The sequence below is a fragment of the Mastigoproctus giganteus genome, chromosome 1 (genome assembly GCF_048544385.1).
Source record: "Mastigoproctus giganteus isolate SK-2022 chromosome 1, ASM4854438v1, whole genome shotgun sequence".
In the NCBI taxonomy this organism is placed as follows: domain Eukaryota; kingdom Metazoa; phylum Arthropoda; class Arachnida; order Uropygi; family Thelyphonidae; genus Mastigoproctus; species Mastigoproctus giganteus.
This window is the reverse complement of record NC_143575.1, coordinates 186,913,707-186,936,849: the sequence shown is the minus strand read 5'-3', so window position 1 is coordinate 186,936,849 and position 23,143 is coordinate 186,913,707. Positions and strand designations below refer to the sequence as shown.

At 35.0% G+C, this 23,143-nt stretch overlaps 1 protein-coding gene across 1 annotated transcript in view; it reads right to left on the bottom strand.

The window, feature by feature from the left end:
- Positions 1–23,143, bottom strand: part of LOC150091371 (zinc finger C4H2 domain-containing protein) — a 100,430-nt gene that overhangs the window by 30,162 nt on the left and 47,125 nt on the right. The window contains exons 3-4 of the mRNA XM_090383509.1: positions 11,800–11,972; positions 3,971–4,145 (exon numbers count right to left, since the gene is read on the bottom strand). Of these exons, the coding sequence (XP_090239635.1) occupies positions 3,971–4,145; positions 11,800–11,972 (348 nt within the window). The remainder of the gene's footprint in view (positions 1–3,970; positions 4,146–11,799; positions 11,973–23,143) is intronic.

Here is a 23,143-nt window from a genome sequence, read left to right as displayed (position 1 = left end):
GGAAGGGGCTGAATATGATTGGTCCACTTGACATCGATGGTTCGACTGTTGATGATCCTGCTCAGATAGCAAACAAACTGAATGAGTATTTTGCATCTACATTCACACGTGAGGAATCATTACAGTTTGAAAATGGAAGAAGGTTATCAAATTGTAGCAGTGTGCTTAATGATTTTGTAATAACTGAGAGCAAAGTGGAGGAGAAATTGTTGAAGTTAAACATAAGAAAGGCACCTGGGGCGGATGGGATCTATCCAGTTATATTAAAGGAGGCGGCAAAGCAACTAAGCAAACCCTTAGCCATAATTATGAGAGCATCCTTGGATTCAGGGGAGGTTCCCACGGACTGGAGATGTGCAAATGTATCCCCAATTCACAAAGGAGGTTCGAAGGGTGACACGAATAATTACAGACCAGTTAGTTTAACTTCTGTTCCGGGTAAAATAATGGAGTCACTGGTTAAAGATGCATTGCAGGATCATCTAGACAAGACTGCAGCAATAATTCAGACACAGCATGGGTTTGTTAAGGGAAAGTCTTGTCTGACAAATTTGATTGGTTATTATGATGTGGTCACAAAGGAACTAGATGCAAAAAATAATTTTGATATCATATACTTGGATTTCAGGAAAGCTTTTGACACTGTTGCGCATGGAAGACTACTGTACAAATTGGAGCAGAATGGTATTAAGGGTAAGTTGCTACAATGGATAAAAGGATGGTTAAGTGGGAGAAGACAGAGGGTGGTAATCAATGGGTGCTGCTCTTCGTGGACTAATGTTATTAGTGGAGTCCCACAGGGTTCGGTGTTGGGGCCACTGTTGTTTTGTATATTTATCAATGATATTGATGAAGGTATATCAGGCTTAATGTCGAAGTTTGCAGATGACACGAAGGTTGGCAGGGTTGTTAATGACAGTAATGGCAGTGTGCTACTGCAACAGGATCTAGATAATTTGGGCAGATGGGCTAAGAAGTGGCAACTGAAGTTTAACCTTGACAAATGCAAAGTACCGCATATGGGTAGAAGTAACCCCAGAGAAACGTACCAACTGTGTGGTACTACACTTAAGGTGGTAGAAAATGAAAAAGACCTGGGAGTAATTGTGCAGTCAGATATGAAGTTTTCTGAGCAATGTAGACAGGCTGCTAGGGCAGGTCATGGGGTTTTGTCAATGATATATAGGAATTTTGCTAGCAGGGAAAAGGAGGTGATTGTCCCTCTGTATAAGGCAATGGTCAGGCCACGCCTTGAGTACTGCGTACAGGTCTGGAGGCCTCATTTTAGGAAGGATGTAGATTTGCTTGAGCGTGTACAGAGAAGAGCAACACGATTGGTGAGGGGAATGAAGGGATCCTCTTACCAAGAGAGGCTTAAGTTCTGCAAATTGCAGTGGCTGGAGACTAGGCACCTGCGTGGTGATCTGATTGAGGTCTATAAGGCCTTGAATGGGTTGAGCACGCTGAATTCTGATGGGATCCTCCCACTTGTTCAGAATACGAACCTACGGGGACATAAGTTCAAATTAAGAAAGGATAGATGTAGAATAGATGTGCGGAAATTTGCCTTTAGCCAGCGGGTGGTTAATTGCTGGAACAAACTTCCATCTGTCGTTGTGGAAGTTGATAGGTTAAATAAATTTAAGGAGGAACTGGACAGGCAATTGGAGGGTATGGTGTGATTTTTTTTTTTTCTTTTTTTTTTTTGGCTGATGCTGCATAAGCTCCTACACTGCTTTCTTGCATCAAGTGCCACTACTACTACTACTACTACTACTACTAATATGTTGAGCCTCTAATATGATGTACTGTTTTGACACACAGTATGTGCATAATGGCAGACTGAAAAGCAATACCCCTTACTGCATACATCTTTAAACAGGGATAAATCAAAAATAAAAGACATATTTATAGATAAAAAAGTTCTCATTAATTTGATATATCATTATATCATTTTTATACATGTGCCTCACCTAACTCAATACATTTTATCTAGTGCTTAATAAAATTTTATATGACATACAAATAAAATTCTTTGAGTCAAAAAGAAAGTTGTCTTTAATTTAATTATATAATTTCTTCAGAATCATATCTGTTGCCTCTGAAATGCTCTTTAAGCATTGGAACAAAACAAAACAAAACAAAACAAAACAAAAACAAAAAAAAATTTTTAGTCAAACTTTGGCTATATAGGAGAATGCAGGACAATTTTAAATCCAAGCAATGAAGTTCTTGCCATTACTGCATATATACGTGAAGGTGTTGAAGCAGTATTACTCTACTGCCAGGCCTTACTCATTTAATTTTTTTTTTGGAGCTTGTCAAGTAAGTAAGTAAGTAAGTAAGTAGCAGCCATTATCAATCCACTGCAGGATGGAAGCCTCTTCAACAATTTGTTGTTGAGGGAAATAGACCATAATCTGCCACGCTGGTCCAGTGCAGGTTGGCAGATAGACTGTATTTAGCAGTCAGAGGCTTGAACCCCAGTCTACTCAAAAAGCGTGTACTATTGCACTTGTGCTACTGACCACTAGGCTATGGAGGTACAAAATAAAATTCTTTTAGTCAAAAAGAAAGTTGTCTTTAATTTAATTATTTAATTTCTTCAGAATCATATCTGTTGCCTCTGAAATGCTCTTTAAGCATTGGAACAAAACAAAACAAAACAAAACAAAACAAAAACAAAAAAAAATTTTTAGTCAAACTTTGGCTATATAGGAGAATGCAGGACAATTTTAAATCCAAGCAATGAAGTTCTTGCCATTACTGCATATATACGTGAAGGTGTTGAAGCAGTATTACTCTACTGCCAGGCCTTACTCATTTAATTTTTTTTTTGGAGCTTGTCAAGTAAGTAAGTAAGTAAGTAAGTAGCAGCCATTATCAATCCACTGCAGGATGGAAGCCTCTTCAACAATTTGTTGTTGAGGGAAATAGACCATAATCTGCCACGCTGGTCCAGTGCAGGTTGGCAGATAGACTGTATTTAGCAGTCAGAGGCTTGAACCCCAGTCTACTCAAAAAGCGTGTACTATTGCACTTGTGCTACTGACCACTAGGCTATGGAGGTACAAAATAAAATTCTTTTAGTCAAAAAGAAAGTTGTCTTTAATTTAATTATTTAATTTCTTCAGAGTCATATCTGTTGCCTCTGAAACTGGAACAAAACAAAAAAAAAAAAAAAAAAAAATGTTTAAAGTCAAACTTTGGCTATATAGGAGAATGCAGGACAATTTTAAATCCAAATAATGAAATTCCTGCCATTACTGTATATATACATCAAGGTGTTGATGCAGTATTACTCTACTGCCAGGCCTTACTCATTTAATTATTATTATTTTTTTTTTTTTGGAGCTTGTACAATGTCTCAACGTATCACGCTGAACTGCAGTGGTACTTTTTTTTTGAAGTTCAGTGTGGATAACATTCACAGAATCCCATAAAACAGCCAGTATCACTTTGCCAGCTGATGCTTGGACTGAATTTTTTTTTTTGATATGGAGATGTTTTATGGCAAAATTCCTTGGACTGTCTCTTGCTCTCTAGATCGTAATAGGGAATCCAAGGTTCAGGGCTTGACACATCTAACATTTTTGGCATTTAGAAACTCATTACCTGTACATTGTTTGAACCACACATTCAAAGACACTACCATTTAAAACAGTGTAAACCTGCAAATGAAACAGCAAATAAAACCCCCACTGTAAATACTATACAGAAATTATTAACTAAGAGGCAATACTTTTCAGCACACCCTTGTATAAGTCTACCTTGGAAACACTAATTTTTCATATTCTGTCACAGAAAGTTAACAGAAGAATTATTTTTCACTTTCTGGGAATTGTAACCCTTCTCTTCCCATTATTAATAAGTATTTTCTATATGTCATTTTGCTGACTGCAGCAGTCTGCTGGTCCCAAACCCAATATTGTTGGGGAAATACCCATACATACTGTTCACATAATTTTACCTTCATTGGTGGAGGCTGTTGCCTGAAAGCAGCAGGCTGAGGTCTGTCTTGAGAAGCTTTACGACCAGACTGCAATTGTTGGGCTGATGCAGCTGATGCTGATGTAGTTAATGATGTCTGTAAAGCTGCTTCAGGTGCTTCACTCTGCCAGTCTATTTTCTGCTTTTCAAAAAATCTGCAGATAAATGATTAAGAGCTCGTGAAAACAAAATAATAAAAAAAGAGGGTTATAATAAAGAAGACAGATAAAGACAGAAGAATAAAAAAGAAAGCTTGTTCAAATAATTTATAATTTATACAAATTCTGAATTAAAAATTAATGGAAATGAATTTAAATGATAAAAATGTTCATTATTACAAAATCACTATACAAAATAGTGAAAATAGTGAATACAAAATGTTCATTATACTAAATAAATAAATAAATAAAGACTTAACAGTAAAAAAAAAAAAAAAAAAAAAAAAATCATCATTAGCATTCTAATCATATTCAAAAAAAGATGATGGAATGTAGAAAATATTTTTAAAAAAAAAGAATAAAAAAAAAAAGATCTTGGACACCCACTAATGCAAATATATTAACTTTTTGAAATAACTTATACAAGGATAGGTAATGCCTCCTAGCTTTTTGCTTTCAAATGTGGCGCCATAGATCTTTTCACGTGAGTGGTCACTAGAAGTATCTAGTGACCACTCAATCTAGTTTCACCATACTGAGTAGCACTGTAATTGGTCTTGTGAGTACAGCACATGGATAGTTCAAAATGGTGGATGTAACGGATATATGTATCAAGCAAAGAGTGGTGATCGAATTTCTTACCAAGGAAGAAGTGACACCTATTGAAATCCATATGAGTCTCAAAAATGTTTATAGTGACAATACTGTAGATGTGAGTACAGTAAACCTCCACTATTCGCGGGGGTTACGTTCCTGAGAAATGCCACGAATACCGAAAATGCGAATACTGAGTTATGGCTCCCAATAGTAATAAAAGGGTTCCGTTCCAAAGTATGAAATATATAAGAAAAACTAGTCTAAAATTTTGTCTATGTATGTATTATATGTACCTACATAATATGACTATGTACATAGACAGTACATAGTGAAATACAAGCATAAGGCATCGAAATGAAAATAAGAAATAATTTAATATTAAAGGTAATATTTATTAGAAATTTCAAACAAATCTTTCAAACCAGCCTTTGCTAGCTAAAAAAGTTATCCCGCCAGTGCTATCACCAGTTTCGCTAAAGTGCTGATAAAGGTGTTTTGCCTTTTCACAAATGATGAGTGAACTTAGAATTTTATTTTGAGTTTGGTCTTCTATCCACAGATTTAAAGCCTTTTCTATTTTTTTCTAATTTAACATCACAAGTTACAGAGCAAATTTTTGAAGCAATTAGTGCATCTTCACAGACACTACGGCAGATTTTTTCTTCCGATTTCTTGATTGATCGTACCATTGACTCATTGATTTTATGTTTTCCCACTGACAAGACACTTTCACCATTAAAAATTTTGTCTAATGACTCAATTTTACTCCCTAATGTCATCGCCTTCTTTGATCTTCTCACAATTCCCTTGTTATTCGTAGCCATATTTTTATAGGGGTTAAAAAAGAATTTGTCCACAATAAAGTCACTTTCTTTTAACCGTTAACACACTCAAAAAAGTCTGTTTACACTAACACACTGCAAAATGGTAGATTTTTTCACTTTTGTAAGCATATCAATTAAAAGCAAACGATGAAACCTTCCATGACAAGCACATAACATATACTGAACAAGGATTAGCGGGAAACATCTGTGCTTGCGATTTTGTCACCCCCCCCCACCAACTGAGTGCTGTTTTGACCAGGATTTTAGCCATGCCATGTTTTTATGGTGGAAAATGTTCACGGCGCTTTGAAATTCATATATTTTTAGGTTTCATTTTATATTAAATCAGTGACCGCAAATACGCAAAACCACAAATACAGATACCGCGAATAGTGGGGGTTTACTGTACAGTTATATGTCGTGTAAGACACTTTACCGACAGCCTTCTGCTGGTAAAGTCATGGCAACAATGTTTTGGGACCATATCTTGAAATGGGCAAGACCCCATTTCAAGATGGGGGTCTTGCTTCTGGACTTCTTGGAACGTGGCACCACAGTCAACTCAGATCAATATGTGGAAACGTTGAAAGCCTGCATCCGTAGAGTTCGAATGGACAAAAAATTTGAGGTTCTTCTCTCCAGGACCCCACACCAGTCTGCACCCGATGAAGGCCATTGCAAAACTGGGGTGCACTGTTCTTCCTCACCCCTTAGTCTGGATCTTGCACCTAACTATCACCTCTTCGGATGCTGAAGGATGTACTCCATGAAACCCATTTTGTGGATGATGACCATCTCAAGCACAGTATTCGCAAAGCCCTCTAGAGCAAGAGTAAGGATGTTTACAGGATTAGAATACAGCATCTGACTTAGAGATGCTGGAAGTGCATAGAAACTGATCGTGACTTTGTGGAAAAAATAACAGTGTTTATCAATGACTGAGGATTAATTGATGCAAAAGGTGTAGTTGTAGGAATTAAATTTTCTGAGGAAAAAATAGGAGGCATAACTTTCACATATCGCTCCTTGTATAATAAAGGTAGGGGGGGAGAGAAGAATTTCCAGGCATCATATAACCTTTTTTAGAGGAAATTCTGAAAAAAATAGATCAACAGTGGTAAATTATATTTAAAATAGCAGCAAAAATCACCTTAGAGATGATTCAAGTAACTATTCATGTAATTATTTTTGTTATTAGACTTAGTACAGAATCTGGAACTTATTATTAGAAGCCATAAAAGGAAGAAATCTTCGGTTTTATAAATAGTAAGTTTGACCAATGTTTTTTAGACTTCACTCAGTACCCTCCAGAAAATGTCTGTAAAATTAAATTCCACCTTATGGGGGGAGGAAAGGAGCCAGCTTGGCAAAAAGACAAACCAAAGTTGAATAAGGAGACCAGGTTTCATTTGCTCACTCTCCTTTTTTAGCTGACTTGTTTTGTTTTGTTTCAAGTTTAGAAATGCTTGCAGCTGTACAGCATTCATCATCTGAATGCCTTTAGTCTATATCAGCCAACTGGGCTTCAGTATGCATTTACTTACATTATAAACTATGCCAGAAAATTGTTGCCCCATTCATGCTGTTATTTTCTCAATATGTTTTTCCAAACATTTGGCAATATTATTTTTGGGGGGGGGGGGAATCTACAGATCTCCTAATGTAGTTGACAAAGTACACTGTTATGGACAAGTGAATAGATACACAGATGCCAATTTTGCCTTTCAAAAAGCTGGAGATTAGTAATTTGTTGGAAGGAGGAAAGCAAGAGATTTTACAGAAAAAGGGAAGTTTTTCAAAGACTACACTGCACTAGAAATTAAATTTCAGTGATATAATACATATTTTTTATTAAAAATATGTATTATACCACAGGACTGTTTACCAGTACAGTATGTCTTTAAACATTAGCTTACTTAACACTTTCCTGATGTGGATTTCTGTTTGGATTATCTGTTACACATCAACTGATTATGATTGATTCAAGAAAGATACTGTAGCAGACTTTGCACCTCATAAGAAATGATATGTGCAAGTTTTGTTCATAACAATGACACTGCTGTTTAGACTCGGCTGTCAGGGGCATTCGAAAACTGCACCAGCAAGAGACAATCTAAGTACTCTCTGACACTCAGAATTGCTATGAGGAATTATTAAAATGTCAAGAATAATTTGGGATAACTTTTTATATTTTCTGCTTCTTTGCACACTTTCCCAACCAAAGGTTACTGTATGTCAATTCTTTCTTCTTTCATAACAGCATCTGATTGGTTCTCATACTGAAACTGACAGAACTAATCCAAAACTACCTATTTCTTTATTTTCAGTGATATTGAGCAGTACTGCAAACTTTCTGCAAAATCAATTTGTTTCAATAGAGTTCTGTGACGACCACTTAAGTTACAAAACTTTTAATTAATTAATTATTTTTTTATAATTGAGATATTTTATTTTTATAAATTTTATAATGCATCAGTGATACTAACAAAAAAAAAAAAAAAAAAAAATTCTCTGTCAATCTACTAAATTATGTCTATATAAAAAGTTAACGGACAGGAAATTTTATTTATCTTTAAACTAAACTACTGCATTAAGAACATAAAATTTATGTTTATAGATTATAAAATATTTTGATTTCTTAATGGTTGTAGTACTGGTGACCAAGAAACAACACAATATTTCAGCTTTAACTACAGAATTGCAAACAGAAAAAAAAAATAAATTCAATGAAAAATGCTGACATGCAATTACAACAGAAATTGGGTGCAAATTAGTTACAAACAGACAAATAAATAAATAAAAATAACACATGAAGTATTCACACATGGCTGCATGATAAAGTGTTAAATACTGCACATATAAAATTGACAATGATCCTTTATATTATGAATTTTCTTATAAGAGGGGGGTTCAATAAATTATCTAGATAATTATGAAGGAAATGAAAAAGAGGCAAACATTTGTTTTTATTTTTCAATGTAACTCCCCTGGACTTCAATACACTTGTTCCATTTTGTTGGCAATGAGGAATACCAAACAAAATTCTTTGTCCTTCCATCAAAGAATGCAGAAACAGCAGGCTTAGGTTTATTATCATCAGCAAAGTGACATCCATGTACGATTTTTTTGAGGTGTCGAAACAGGAAATAGTCACTGGGGGAAAGATCCAAACTGTAAGGTGGATGAGTAAGTTCTGTAAATCAGTCTCTCAAAGCAGCAGCAGCAGCATGTGACCTGTGCACCAATGCATTGTCGTGAAGAAACAACACACCTCTGGAAAGTTTTCCATGGTGTTATTACTTTATAACATCCCTTAGGTTGTACAGTAGGGATGCATATGACTCCTGGTGACTGTCTACTTGTGTTCCAAGTAGTGAATGTACAAAATTCCCTCAGCATCCCAAAAAATGGTGGCCATAATCTTTCCAACTGAAGGTTGTGTCCGAAATTTTTGGGTGGGGGGAGAACCCTTGTGCTTCCTTGGTCTCGGGATCCCAGTGATGAACCCATGTTTCATCACCCATAACAATTCTGGAGATAAAAGTTTCAGGATCCATTTCATAAAGCTCTAAATTCTCCTCACAACATCATACTCTGAATTGCTTCTGTACAGGGGTCAGAAATTAGGGGCCCACTTTGCACTGATCTTAGTCATCCCCAAATGTTCATGGAGGATGGTTTAACATTCAGCACAAGGGTTTCCATAGCTTGGCACATTTCTGGAGTGGTCAGTGTCACAGGCCTTCCTGAACGTGGATCGTCTTCAATGGACTCTCTACCCGCATTTGAATTGTTTTGACCAGAATTTCACCTGGTACTCTGAAGGTGCACTGTTGCCATACACAGCCACCATCCTTTCACAAATGGCCTTTGGCCTATTTCCTTCTTTGGTGAGAAACTTGACTTAAAGATGCTACAATTTCAGCAAATCCATAATTTGACATAGGTGTCTTCCTTCTTTCTGTTACTGCAGCACAAACTAAAAACAGTGAGATCAAAATTAGTATGATTCAAGTTGAGATATGTAGGAACATGAAAAATCATGAATCATTGAAATATAAATATGGAAAGTACCTTAGATAGATATTTGAATGCCCCTAATAATTTTGATTAGTGAGACTATAAATACAATAGTTTAGATTTAAGGAGACCACAGAATTGTAAACAGGCAAAAATTTTGACGAAAAATACTAACAATCCAGTTACATTATTAATTTTTAGTTGGGGGGATGTAAAAATCACCCAGTATATCCACTTTACACCATGAAGTGAATAAAACAATTAATCAATAAAATAATAAAAAAAAAAAAATTCAGTGACAGACATTAAAAATGTCTGTGCTAGATTTGAGGATAGCTATTTCACATGCACTCTCTCATGATTTAAAAATGAACATGCCTGTTGACAAGTTAATGATGTCCTTAAATTAGCAATTTTACTTTAAAAATGGCTTAGTAAAATAATAAGAGGAGTTTACCTCAATATAGTACGTAGAACACTTCCATATGATACCCTCCAGAAATTAAAACGGAAAAAAACGAAAAAATTGAAAACTTACCGGTACATTAGAGTAAAATATAAATAATTAAATAATCAATTTAACACAATTCAAATCAATTTAAAACAATTAAAAATCAAATTAACGCAATTAAAAGAATCAACAAAAATATTCAAAACGGTTTTCCTTCCTGAAGCTGACAACGCTTTTTGACCGTATGTCGTGATCACAGGAATTAAAATTACCGAATCGGGTTAAACCTGATACTTAAATAGAGATTATTTGTCTTCGCGCATGCGCGTAAAGGTCCACGCATCGGAGATCAAATATGGCCGCCGAACATTAACAGAATTCTCGTGTAATTTAATTTCAACGGTTTCTGCAATTAATAGTTGTGTATAATTACGTTGAACGTTAAGTATTTTGGCTTCGTTTTTATTTAACGAAAAATAAATAAAACTTCGTTTTATTTATTTTTCCGTTTTAATTTCTGGAGGGTATCATACGGAAGTGTTCTACGTACTATATTGAGGTAAACTTCTCTTATTATTTTACTAATATTATTATCAACTGTACTACTCAATTAGGACATATTGAGTAGTACAGCTCTGATTCATACTATTTAAAAATGGCTGTATATCACATAGAAATACTAAATAAGCTACATATATCTTTTTATTTTATTTTAGTAGTGTACTTTCAACACAGCACTCAAAACTTCTTTCATAAATGAAATGGTAACAGCCAAGTAGGAGGAGTGCAGAAGTACACATGCTTGAGTGATTACTTCAAGCTCAGGTGACTATTAAATACAATTATGGTCTTGCTTATTCTATCATCAGAGTTTCTTGCGACACCGACTAACTGGTTAAAATAAATTTATTAAAATAAAAATATAATATATACATAAGATGAAATAAAATAAAATCGTTAAAATATAATAAGATAAAAGAGTTAAAATATTTTAACACTTTTATTATATATATTTTAACTCTTTTATCTTATTGTATTTTAACACTTTTATTTTATTTCTGTTTTATCTTATGTATATATTATATTTTTTATTTTAATAAATTTATTTTAACCAGTTAGTTGGTCGTCGCAAGAAACTTTGATGATATAATGCAACCCAACGCCCAAGGCCTGTTTTCTAATGAAACAAACTGCATGATTGATGATTCCTAGAATATATTATCCTATATTAGGATAATATATTCTATATTATCCTATATTATCTGTTTCTCATAGTCAAAAATTAAGAGGAAGAAGAGGTTAATATGTGTTTATTCCTTCCAGGGACCTTTAAAAAAAAAAAAAGGTGATTTAAATGGGAGCACTATAGCCATTAAAAAAAATACATGATATATCAGGGGATTGACAGTGAAACCAGAAGAAATGGCTGTTTAAAGCGGGATAGGGCTATAAGGGAGAGTTTACTGTATTTCATGCTCCCCATAAAGCTGAAGGCAAAACTAACACAGATGGTGGTAGTGTGTTAGATCCTTTCTGCATATATTCCAAGAAAACAATAACACGTCACTTAAACTGCTCAAGTAAGTCTGTATGTATAATTATAAAGGTAGACAGGGTTTCGACCACTAATCTGGAACAGAGATTAATGTGCAATAGACATATTGCAAATTAATCTCTGGCATACCCTAAAATTTATTTATCAGAATGAGTGACTTGTGATTTATGTTAAAACTGTTTAAGTGAACATAATTTGACATACTCAGGCTTGAAATTTTCATCTTCTTCATGAAGTTCTGGCAATTTGTTTAAACCAATGTCTACCCTAAGACTGTCAAGCAATTCTTTTATAGGCTTATATTCCTGATGCAGCTGTTTGGCAATTTCTAAGTGTTTGTTACGATCTTCTTCTGACTGCTTGATAACAGTCTCCATCTAGAGAAAATAAGAAAGGGGGAAGCTTAAAAATAAATGATATAAATCTGTTCTAAAATTACAAAATATATTTTTTCAACACAGGCAATGCAATGACAAGAATAAAATATTTACAGGGTGTCTATATCTTATATTCCTAATTATGAAACTCAATTAAAATTTTATTGTAATAGGTACTGTAAAACGATTTGTATGCTGCACTTAATAAAGCAACTCAGAATTTATCACACACCACACCTCAGTAAACCTCCACATGAACACTTTTGGTGATATGCAGACTATCAAGATGGCAGCTTATTTCATTCCAAGTGTTTCAAAGCATCTCTTGAGAAATGGAAGTAACTGACTGTTCAATCTGGTCTTTTAATTCTGTGATGTTTTTAACTTTTTTTTTTTTTATACACCTTGTCCTTTATGTAGCCCCATACAAAGAAATCCATATTATCCAGAGAACAAAGGGCCATCCTGGCCAATCCATTGGTTAGCAAATTTTTTATTGAGGAAATCATGCACATTAAGTGCTCCAGTGTGGTGGTGCCCCATTTTGCTGATGTACAGCATACAATTCAAGCATATCTAGATAATTTGCAGAGTTCAGTGTTTTTGTAGAAGAAAAAAAATCCAATCACCTAGCAGCTGAAGGGACAGTACACGCCACACATTTACCTTGGGACTATTGCTCTTGTATTCACAAACTGTGGGGATTTTCAGATCCCCATATGTGACAACTGTGTTAACTTTACCAGGCAGGTTGAATGTTGCTTCATCACTGTAAACAATATTTTCCAGAAAATGCTCATCTTTGTCTATACAGTTGAGAATGCGAACAGTGAATTCCTTTCATTATAGTTTGTCACAAGGCTTAATTTTCTTGACGATTTGCACTTTGCAAGCATAAACTTTGATCTCTTCTGAGCTACCCTATGCAATGTTGCTTGCCTAGCAGTAGATTTTGTAGGACTTTAGTAAACATCTGAATTTCCAAAACTTGATCTGCAGATAAACTAGACCTACCTGCTTCTTTCTGGTGCAGCACACTGCCAGTTTCCTAAAAGTGTTTCAACCATCACCTTGATTGTTCTTTAGGTGGATCTTTCTGGCATTCCAGAAAATGTCTCTTAACAATCACTGGAAATTTGGTATCCCATAGTTACAACACACATGCATCGCTTTCTTCTGGACTCTCACCATTTTAATGCTGTATTGTTGCAGTGCTTTCTCACATCAAGGCTGCCAACCACATGAGAAAAAACTCATTGGGTTGCTTTGAAAACTGCAACAAACCACTTTAAAATACTATTACAGTAAAATTTAAATTGAGCTTCATCAGCTGAATAATTGAATAATCCTGTATATCAGTTCATGTGCTACAAAAAGGAACACTGATTATAGGCATTGCCCTCATAAGCACTATATATCTCATATATGCATATGAGGGCAAATCAAATGAAATTTCTAATGCCTGAAGATAAATTATTTGCTGTCATGAGGAAGGGTATTGTGTGAGGATTACTGGTTCAGTTATAACTAAGAAAATAGTACGACAGTTCATGTGGCAATACTGTGATGCAGAGAAGCACAACAGCATTTGTGTTGACAGTTATATCTAATATATCTCAATGCAATGTGATTCAGTTTCTTACCACCAATGTCCCTATGACAAATGTTCACTAAAGCATATGGAGAAGACATGCATGAAGAACTACATGTTCCATCCATGAGTATGTATGTGAATGATCAATACCGTAAATAAAATGCTCAAAAAAAAAATCCACTCAACCATTTGCTATGAAAAGTAATTTTAAAATACTGACAAGTACATTTTTAACTTCACCCATTACAAATTTAAAATTAATAACAAATTTGGAGACAGCAATTTTTCTTTCAACAGTAAAAGCAAGATATTTATCTTGCTTTTACTGTTAAAATAATTGTTGTGGTAATATTTTAGTAATTTCAGAAAATGGCATGACATTAGTTCAAAATTGTACCATTTGATTTTTATTCTTGAAGCTGCTTTCACCTTCAATAATTATTCAACTGGAAGAACAGCTGGAAGAATAGCTTCCATATAAGCTATACTCAACTGTTGCATTAATGTGGTGGTTCCAATCTTTTTTCACTCAAGTCACACTTTAAGTAAAAGACGAATATTAGCAGCACATCGAAATAATGATTGCCATTGAACAAAGTGGAATTTTTCCTAATCTTGCAGCACACTTGAAAAGGGTCACGGCACACTGGTTGGAAACCACTGCATTAATGTATTGTGTTAAGCAATAATGCCATATTTATAAAGTTGTTAACTCAATTCATGTCAATTTATTCTCAAAAAAAAAAAAAAAAAAAAAAAAAAAAAAGTAACTAAAAATTTTCATAATTTTGGTTCACAAATTCCCTCCCCCCACTTATGCTGATGGAATTGTTAAGATGGTTGGGCATTCTTTGGGGATTCAATTATTTTTACCACAGTACACTAGTTCATATGGCAGTGGTTCTCAACCGGGGGGTTAGGGTTTCAGGGGGCAAATTGGGACCGCAGATTGACTGACTCAAACCATTGGAACATTGATCTTTCTACAAACTACAACTGTACAGAATCTATGGGACATCACACTTTATTGGATGTCACATATTAAATTAAAAAATAAATAAATATTTCACTTTTTTATTTGTGGAAACATTCCATTTATAGTTATATTTGACTTTTTGTTTTTTATGCACAGATTTTGGAGCCTTTTGAGTCAGACAATCTTGGAAAGGGGGGGGGGGATGGCATTCTGGCATACACCGATGAGCCAAAACATTATGACCAGTGAGTTATGAAAATTGAAGCAACTGCAGGTGAACTACAGTGCGTGCGTGGGTCAGGACATGGTATAAAAAACACCTGATACTGAGCTCCATTAATCAGTGTTACTCTTGTTCTTCGGATGGGAAAGGCAGCGGACTTAAGCAAGTTTGACAAAGGCCAAATTGTAATGGCCAGACGACTGGCTCAGAGCATATTCTAAACAGCACTGACAGTTGGGATGCTCCCGGTCAGCTGTGGTTAGTACCTACCGAAAGTGGTCCAAAGGAAAATCCACAAACTGCCGGCGAGGTGTTGAGCGACCAAGGCTCAACGATGCTCGAGGTGAACGAAGGCTCTCCCAGATGGTACATGGCAACAGAAGGGCGACTGTGGCGCAACATGCCAGTAATCGGAATGCTGGTGATGGGAGTAATGTCTCACAACACACAGCACATCAAACCCTGCTGATAATGGGGCTGCACAGCCGCAGGCCGCTCCGAGTGCCCATGCTAACAATGGTTCACCGGCGACAGTGCCTACAACAAGCACGCAAGCATCAAAACTGGCGTGATTGGAAGGTTGTCTGGTCCGATGAATCACATTTTCCTGTTGCACCACGTGGATGGCCGGGTAAGTGTGCGTCATTTACCTGGGGAAGTGATGGTGCCTGGATGCACCGTGGGACGAACACAAGCCAGTGGTGGCGGTGTCATGATTTGGGCGATGTTCTGCTGTGATACCCCGGGTCCAGTCTACCACCTACCTAAACATCACTGCTGACCAGGTACATTCTTTCATGGCAATGGTCTTCCCCTCTGGCAGTGCCGTCTTTCAGCAGGATAATGTGCCATGCCACACTGCCTGGATTGTTCGAGACTGGCTCGCAGAACATGAGGAAGACTTCCAGGTATTGCCCTGGCCTCCAAATTCCCCAATCCCCTCAAGCATCTGTGGTTTGTGTTGTCCTTGCAACTCCTGCTGTTGCAAGGACCTGCTGGTTACATGTTGGTACCAGATACCACAAGACACATTTAGAAATCTTGTAGCATCCATGCCTCGCAGGGTACGAGCTGTTTTGGCTACACACAGATAACCAACATTATATTAGGTAGGTGGTCATAATGTTTTGGCTCACCGGTGTATGGTGAAAAGGGTGCATGGAGCAAAAAAGGTTGAGAACCACTGTCATATGGTATTGGGCATGATCTTTATTGTGAACTATGTCAGCATACCACAAGGAAAGTGGGAGAGAAAATGGAAAAGAGATAGCTGTTGGTTTTCAGTAATGGTAGAGTATTCTGAATGTAAATCAGTTAAACTGAAACAAGATGATATAATATCATATTGTAAGGTTTCGATATAAATTTATCATCTTATGTAAAATTATAATGTAACTTGTTTGATGTTGCCAAACTTATAAGCTGTAAATCAAAGTCTAGTGCAAGGTCACTAAATATTCTTCCATTTTCTGAACTATAATAAAATAAAATAAATATCCAGTGCTATACACATTACTTTAATATAAAAATAAATCAAAGCTACAACACGAGAATAATATAATTAATACAAATCTGTAGCTGCAGTCATATTTTATTTATTGATGAGTATTTATTTTAATATTAGTTTTGGCAAACTGATGTAAGGAAGCAAGTTTATGTAGCATCTTAATAAAAAAAAATAATAAAAAAAAAAAAAAAATTAAAAAGCTGTACTTGTACAATCATCCTCTCAATTTAAATTGATGTCCCTTTATGTATGTCATGCTAATTAGTTAAAAGAGGACCCTCAGCATTTAGTTTTTTCAACCCTTTCAAGGATTGAAAAATCTTGATCAGATCATCCCAAAAGTGTTTGGTTTCCTTACATTGTAACTTATAGCAAGGGTGGCCAACTTAATTGTTGATGCGATCGACTTTTTTTCTTCAAAATGTGCCACGATCTACCATCTCAAGAAGTTCATTGCATATGGTTAAAAATGTTAATCAACACATTGGAAAATGTTTATAAATTTTAAAATTAAATACAATTCAGAATTCTTATTTTAAATTTATACATATTTAAATTTTTAATTTATATGATGTTTGTTTCTTAATGTCATCTGCCAAGCTTTCAAAATCGGGGATATACTATTTAACCCCAGGGGCTCACATCTGGTGAGTATGGGCTTGGCACACCCAGCGTCCTGAGCTGGATATCATCATTCTTCTCTTTTTTGGTGATTCCCTTCTACTTCTGACTCTCTCTCTCTCAGGGTAATTCAGAAACTTTTTTCGGCTGGTGCAGCATAAGCCTCAGGATTCCTTGCACCATATGACTAATAATAATAATAATAATAAGGCCAACTGTAAAGAATCTTCTGTATGCAAGTCTGTAAGAGTAGAGCGATTCCTCATTTTTTTTTGTTTCAAATACGAAAAGGCTAGTTCACTTAGATATGTGGAACCAAAACAGGAATTTAAAAGTTCACTGCATTTTTTTACAGTACTTTTCTCAGCAAACATATTTCCAAAAGTCTTTCTAATGACCTGGCATTTAAGAAGATATCGTTTTGCAATGTAATAATTTCATTTTCAAGTAATATTTTCTCCGTGTGAAAAATCTCAGCGATTTTTTCTGCAATTTGTTTCGTATCTAAGTTGTACAAGAAATATATTGAACAATGTCTTCAATTGTTTTAAAATCACTGAATTTAATTTAATTTTTTCAATGTGTTAAATATATCAAGACCTCAAGTTCTTTCTTTTAACAAAACCATACCCAGCAGTTCTTCTCTAGAGGCAGAATCATCGAAAAACATACGAATAACAATGAGCAATTGAGCTATATCACTGATGTCTGTAGATTCATCCAGTTGTAAAGAAAAGGACACACAATTAGCAATAAGAGCATGCAATTGTTCGCTCACATTTTTACTCATTTTTCCGATCCGTCGCATCACAGTATTTCAAGATAATTGTAGATTTTGAAGGGCACTTTTAATTCCATTTTTGTTCTTAAAATTTTCAAAAAGAGAATCTGTTATTTCTAAAAATGTATCTTTGATGAATTAACCATCAGAAAATGGTTTGCACTTTTTTTGCAAGAAATGACTCACTTTAAATGATGCTACAGTTACTGCTTTAGATTGTAAATTAGGTGTCATGAAGAAATTTTGTTATGCGAATAATCTGGATTTAAGTTCTTTTAATTTATTTTTTCTAAGGCCACTATTAGGTGAAAAATCTGATTGGTATTTACCATGGAGTGCTCTGAAGTGCCTTTCTAAATTTCCTTTTTTGGGTATAGCCACAGAAGCATTGCAAATCAGATAACATTTTTCTTTTATCATTACAAAAAAAAAGTATTCTAGTTCCCATTCTTCATGAAAATGATACGTTTTACTCTTTTCGCAGTATTCATTTTAAATCAAAGGGTATAAGCACTATCCAGTTATTAATATTAAATAAGCTAAATAAGAATTTGACACATATGCTATGCTCTCCTCAACATAACTGCGTGAATTTTCACTAGACAAGCTAGCGGCTGTGCGGCCACAAGAGTGGTCATGTGGTTCAAACGGATTTGTAATAAGCATATGCAGTGGGGCGCATAATAATAATAACATTTAGATTTTGACTAATCTATTTTTTATATATATTTAAAATTCGTCGTGATCGACCGAAATTAAAGCCGCGATTGACTTGTTGGCCACCCCTGACTTATAGAACAAGTCTGTCTAGATAAGAATAGCCCTTAACCAATGTTGTTGATCTTTCCTCTTTCTCCAAGGAGTTCACATAAATTAAAATTATTGCTTATTGACAGAAACAGAATAAAATTCTAAAAAAAGGGCAATACAGGTGACCCCCGCTTAACGCTGATCATTCGTTCCGGAAAAACAGAGCGCTAAGTGAATCTGAGGTAAGCGAGCGCCGCTTTCCCATAAGGTAACATATGTATTTGTGAGCTGCGGTCGGTGCCATAGGATATTTCCTAATCAATAATAAACGGTAATGAAAAGATGCACAAATGTCGGTCAAAATATTTAATATTCAAATATTTGCACATATAAAATATTCTGCATTACATACGTATAATTATGTGGTAACTACTTGCGTATCAAAAGTAAACTTAAAATTCCAATTAAAATAATGAATTTAATTGATTTAATTTAATGGATGAATTTAATCATGAAAAATGTGTGGATTTTGAGTTGAACTTTGGCCCTCTTCCAAATAAACTAAAAGGGGTATTAATTTTAAATGGCCCGCAGCGTTACCACCCAGCAATAACGTCAACTGATCCTTCGCCGCTTTGAAACTTGTCATGTTTTTTCTTCTTTCAATATGAAACTTCTTTTAGGCATTCGTTTCCATAAAAGTCCTGCTTCATCTATGTTAAAAACTTGTTGAGAAGTATAACACACAATACCCCTCTTCAATAATTTTAACAAGTTCTTTTTTGAAAGTTTCGGCTCCTTGATCTGCACTCCCTGGATTCTAAATCTATTCTACCAGCCCTTACCAGTTTTAAATGGTTCCACATTTTTTTTTTTTTTTTTTTAGGCGAGTTTTCTTCAGATCATCATATTGGCTAATCTCTCTCTCTCTCTCTCTCTTTTTTGTTAATATTTAACTTAACTGAATTCTGCATTGGACATTATCTTCAATAAAATTAAAGTCTTTCCATTTCAATCCTAATAGCTGGCCTAGTCCTAGTTGCTTGCAGTGGAACAGCTACCTTTCCCGCTGCAAAAATTAATTCTTTATTTTTTTATAATTGTTCTTACAGTTAAAGTTGCAAGTCCTAAATTATGGCACACATCCGCTTGTCGTTGACCGGAATCGATTCGCTTCAAAACGTCTAATTTTCAAATTCAGTCTTTTTCTTACATTTATAGTCTTCGTACTGTGCTCAGACGTTGTTGATTTTTCATTCTTTTTTCATTCTTCGAAAATGTAACTGCGTTGGTTGCATTAATTATGGTACAATGTTCAAGTAAACTGTCCGTTTCGCACGTTGGCTAATACGGTACTGGGTGATGAGTAGACTTCGGATAAATGCATATAACGCAAATATTACAAGCAATATACTTCGTCATTTTTTAAAATATTGATCTAGGAACTACGTAACAAGTCACTGTACTGCAATTAAATTAGCGTGCGAGAAAATTTCACTGAGCGTGGGAAAATTTCTCAAGTCGGCGTGGGAAACGTTTTAATGCTGTTTTGCTATTCATTTTCAAGCTATCGACTTCATCAAATGAAACGATTTCGTTAAATATGTCAAAAATGTAATCTGTAAAAGAGCGTTATAGTGATCTGTGACAGCGTTATAGTCAGACACGGGTTATAATATAATAACAGCGTTATAGCGAATCAGCGTATAGCGAACCGCGTTATAACGGGGGCCTGCTGTATATTACAAATACTGTATTTGTTTGCTTATAAGACACTGTAGAATGGAAGATGCACCCTAATTTTGGAACAGCAAATTTAAGAAAAGAAAAAAAAAAAAACAACTTTTGAAAACATTATTGTTAATAAAATGGAAATGTAAAATTCAATAAAAATAAAACCCAAAAGCCTATAAGTATAGGATTATTACTCTTATTATTTTAGTATTATTCAACTTCAGATTCTTTACTGACTTGATTATCATTATCCTCAACATCATCATAATCATTATCCTTTTCACTAGTATCACTATCACTCTCATACAATAACTGATATTCAGTGCCATCCATCGCATTACTTATACCACATTTTTTAAAGGACTTAACCACAATTTCAGTCTTAACATCATGCCTTCAGCATGCCTTCAATCTTAACATCAGACTTCAGCACCCATTCACACACTTGTGCTACTGATGGACATTTCATCCTTCCTGTAGGCATCGCATCATGGTTCCCCTCTATCATCCATTTATTCCATTGCTCCCACATATTATTCTTGAATAGCTTATTGATGCTAACATCTAACAGCTGTTACTGGGAATTTAAGCCATCCAGAATTACGGTCTGCAATTCTGTGTTCATCATTTCAGCCAGTTGTTTGTTTGTTTGATGTTTTCAGTCTTATGTGCTCTAAACTGATCCCATACTAGTAACATTTTTACGCCGTAGTCCACCAGGACACTTGGATCAAACTTCAACAAACCAATCCTTAATACATTCTTCATCCATCCATCTCTCGATTGTACAAGTACATGAATTCCATTTGGCAGTTTATCTTTTGGTAAAGTTTTTCTTTTAAATTAACATTAGCAGAAGTTTGGTCCCATCAGCACAACAAGCTAAAACTGCAGTGTAGTGTGTCTTTTCATGTCCAATGGTTTTAATAGTTATAGATTTTTGCCCTCTCAGATTTACGGTATTATTGGATGGCACATCAAAAGTCAACAGAATTTCATCCATATTCCCGATTTGGCTAAGTTCATGGTTCTGTTCATACTCAGCAGGCATTCTCTGGGCTATTCTAGTTCTTGTGCCTAAACTTAACCTGTTTCTTTTCATGAAGCTGTAACGCCAAGCTCCAGTTCCTTTAAAGTCGTGTATCCCAATATCAGCTGCTCGTTTCGGTGCTTCTACTATTATCGTTTTAGTACTCACTGCAATACCCACATCTCTAAGTTCCATTATCCAACTACACAAGTTTTCTTCCAATTTGGCCATTTAGTTGTAATTTTATGAAGGTTGTCCTTTGTTTCTCAGCTTCTTAGCAGAAAGTTTTATTAAACATATAGTATAAATAAAACTTTCTGCTTCCTCCACTGACGAATCATTCTACCCTTGTCTATTGCTTTGTTTCTATACAGCCAACAAGAAACGGACTTGGTTGCTGGCCATGAATAATACATTTTATAACCCTTTTATATGGATCTGTTCTGTATTCGTTTGTGTTGTGAAAATTTGTTGCAAAGTTACTTGAAGGAGTAACTTGGGAAACGAAACAAAAGAATTCAGCCAATCAGAGATTTTTTGTTTGCTTTATTGGCAGAGAACATTCTGCAGCTGTTATCCAGCATAATATACTATTCTGTGATTCTAAATTTTCAAGTGTACTGATTCTACATGTTTCTCAGAGGACAAAAAAAATTTACCCATTACCACCATTGCTTCTAACTTGTGATAGAAAAGGCTGAACACATAAGAAAATTTATTATTTCAGTTTTCATTCACTTGATGATGATATCCAGCTCAGGACCCTGAATGTGCCAAGCCCATATTCACCAGATGTAAGCCATACAATGCTAACTTTGTAGTGATTCTGTAATAAGTTATTTTATTATTCCATGTAAAGGAATTTATTATTCCAGTTTTCATAAGTTTACATGATGGACCATTCACAAATTATGAATGGTCCATGGTATCGGCGATCGTCAAACATATAGTTTGTGATACTAATATATGTTACTCATTGCTGTATATTTATTTTTTTTTACTATTCTTTGTATTTTGTTACAATTTGACAGAACATTTTGTAATTTTATTACTCTGATGTCAGTAATTTTTTTTATTGAAAATTTGTCGCTGGATCATTTACAGATCTCCGTAGCCAGGTGGGAAGAAGCAGCAGTGTGTAGCACACGCTTCTTGATTAGACCGGGGTTCGAGCCAGTCACCACCAAATACGGAGGATGCGGAAAGGTCAGGGAATGACCACTGCATATTCCCAGAGCAATATGGCCTTAGTTGCTAATGCTCCTAAAAACCAAATAACAAACAAACAACAACAAATTTACAGATCAGAAAAAGATATTATAATATGAATTTCTGCCAATCACTCAGAACTGTTCAACTTCCTTTCATTGAAATTCCGCTTTCTGCAGTCAAAACTTTCCTAATATAGAGGGTCACTTTATGCTGGTTCACTTTTCGAATTACTGGAGTATCCTGCCGAAAACATAGATGCAGTAACTTATATCATTTCTGCATGCAGAACACTGTTCTGAATAGGTTTAACAGAGAGTGTTAATGAAAACTTGTCCTTTTTCGTTTGTGTTGATTCAATTACTTTGAGTAGGTAACAATTTTTTTTTTTTTTTTTTTCCTTTTGCTTGTGAATTTTCATATTAAACTATAGTGTGCATTTTGCCCCTTTGGAAAATGAGCAAAAAATGTATTCAACACTTTTGTGATCAATGACTCAAAGATGCTAAATATAAGAACTGTCTCTGCAAATTAGATGTAATTATTTAAAATGTTTTTGTAAATATTGTAACTGCATGCTGACAGCCAAATTAAGTGATATTGAGAGGCATCATAATACAAACAAAACCCCATGAAAGCTTAAGAGCCCTTTAGTTTTCAGCATTGGAGAGTATTGCCATTCAAGAAAATTGGCAATACAGAAGATGCAAAGGCTACTTTCATGGCAGAAAGTGACATTGCATTTT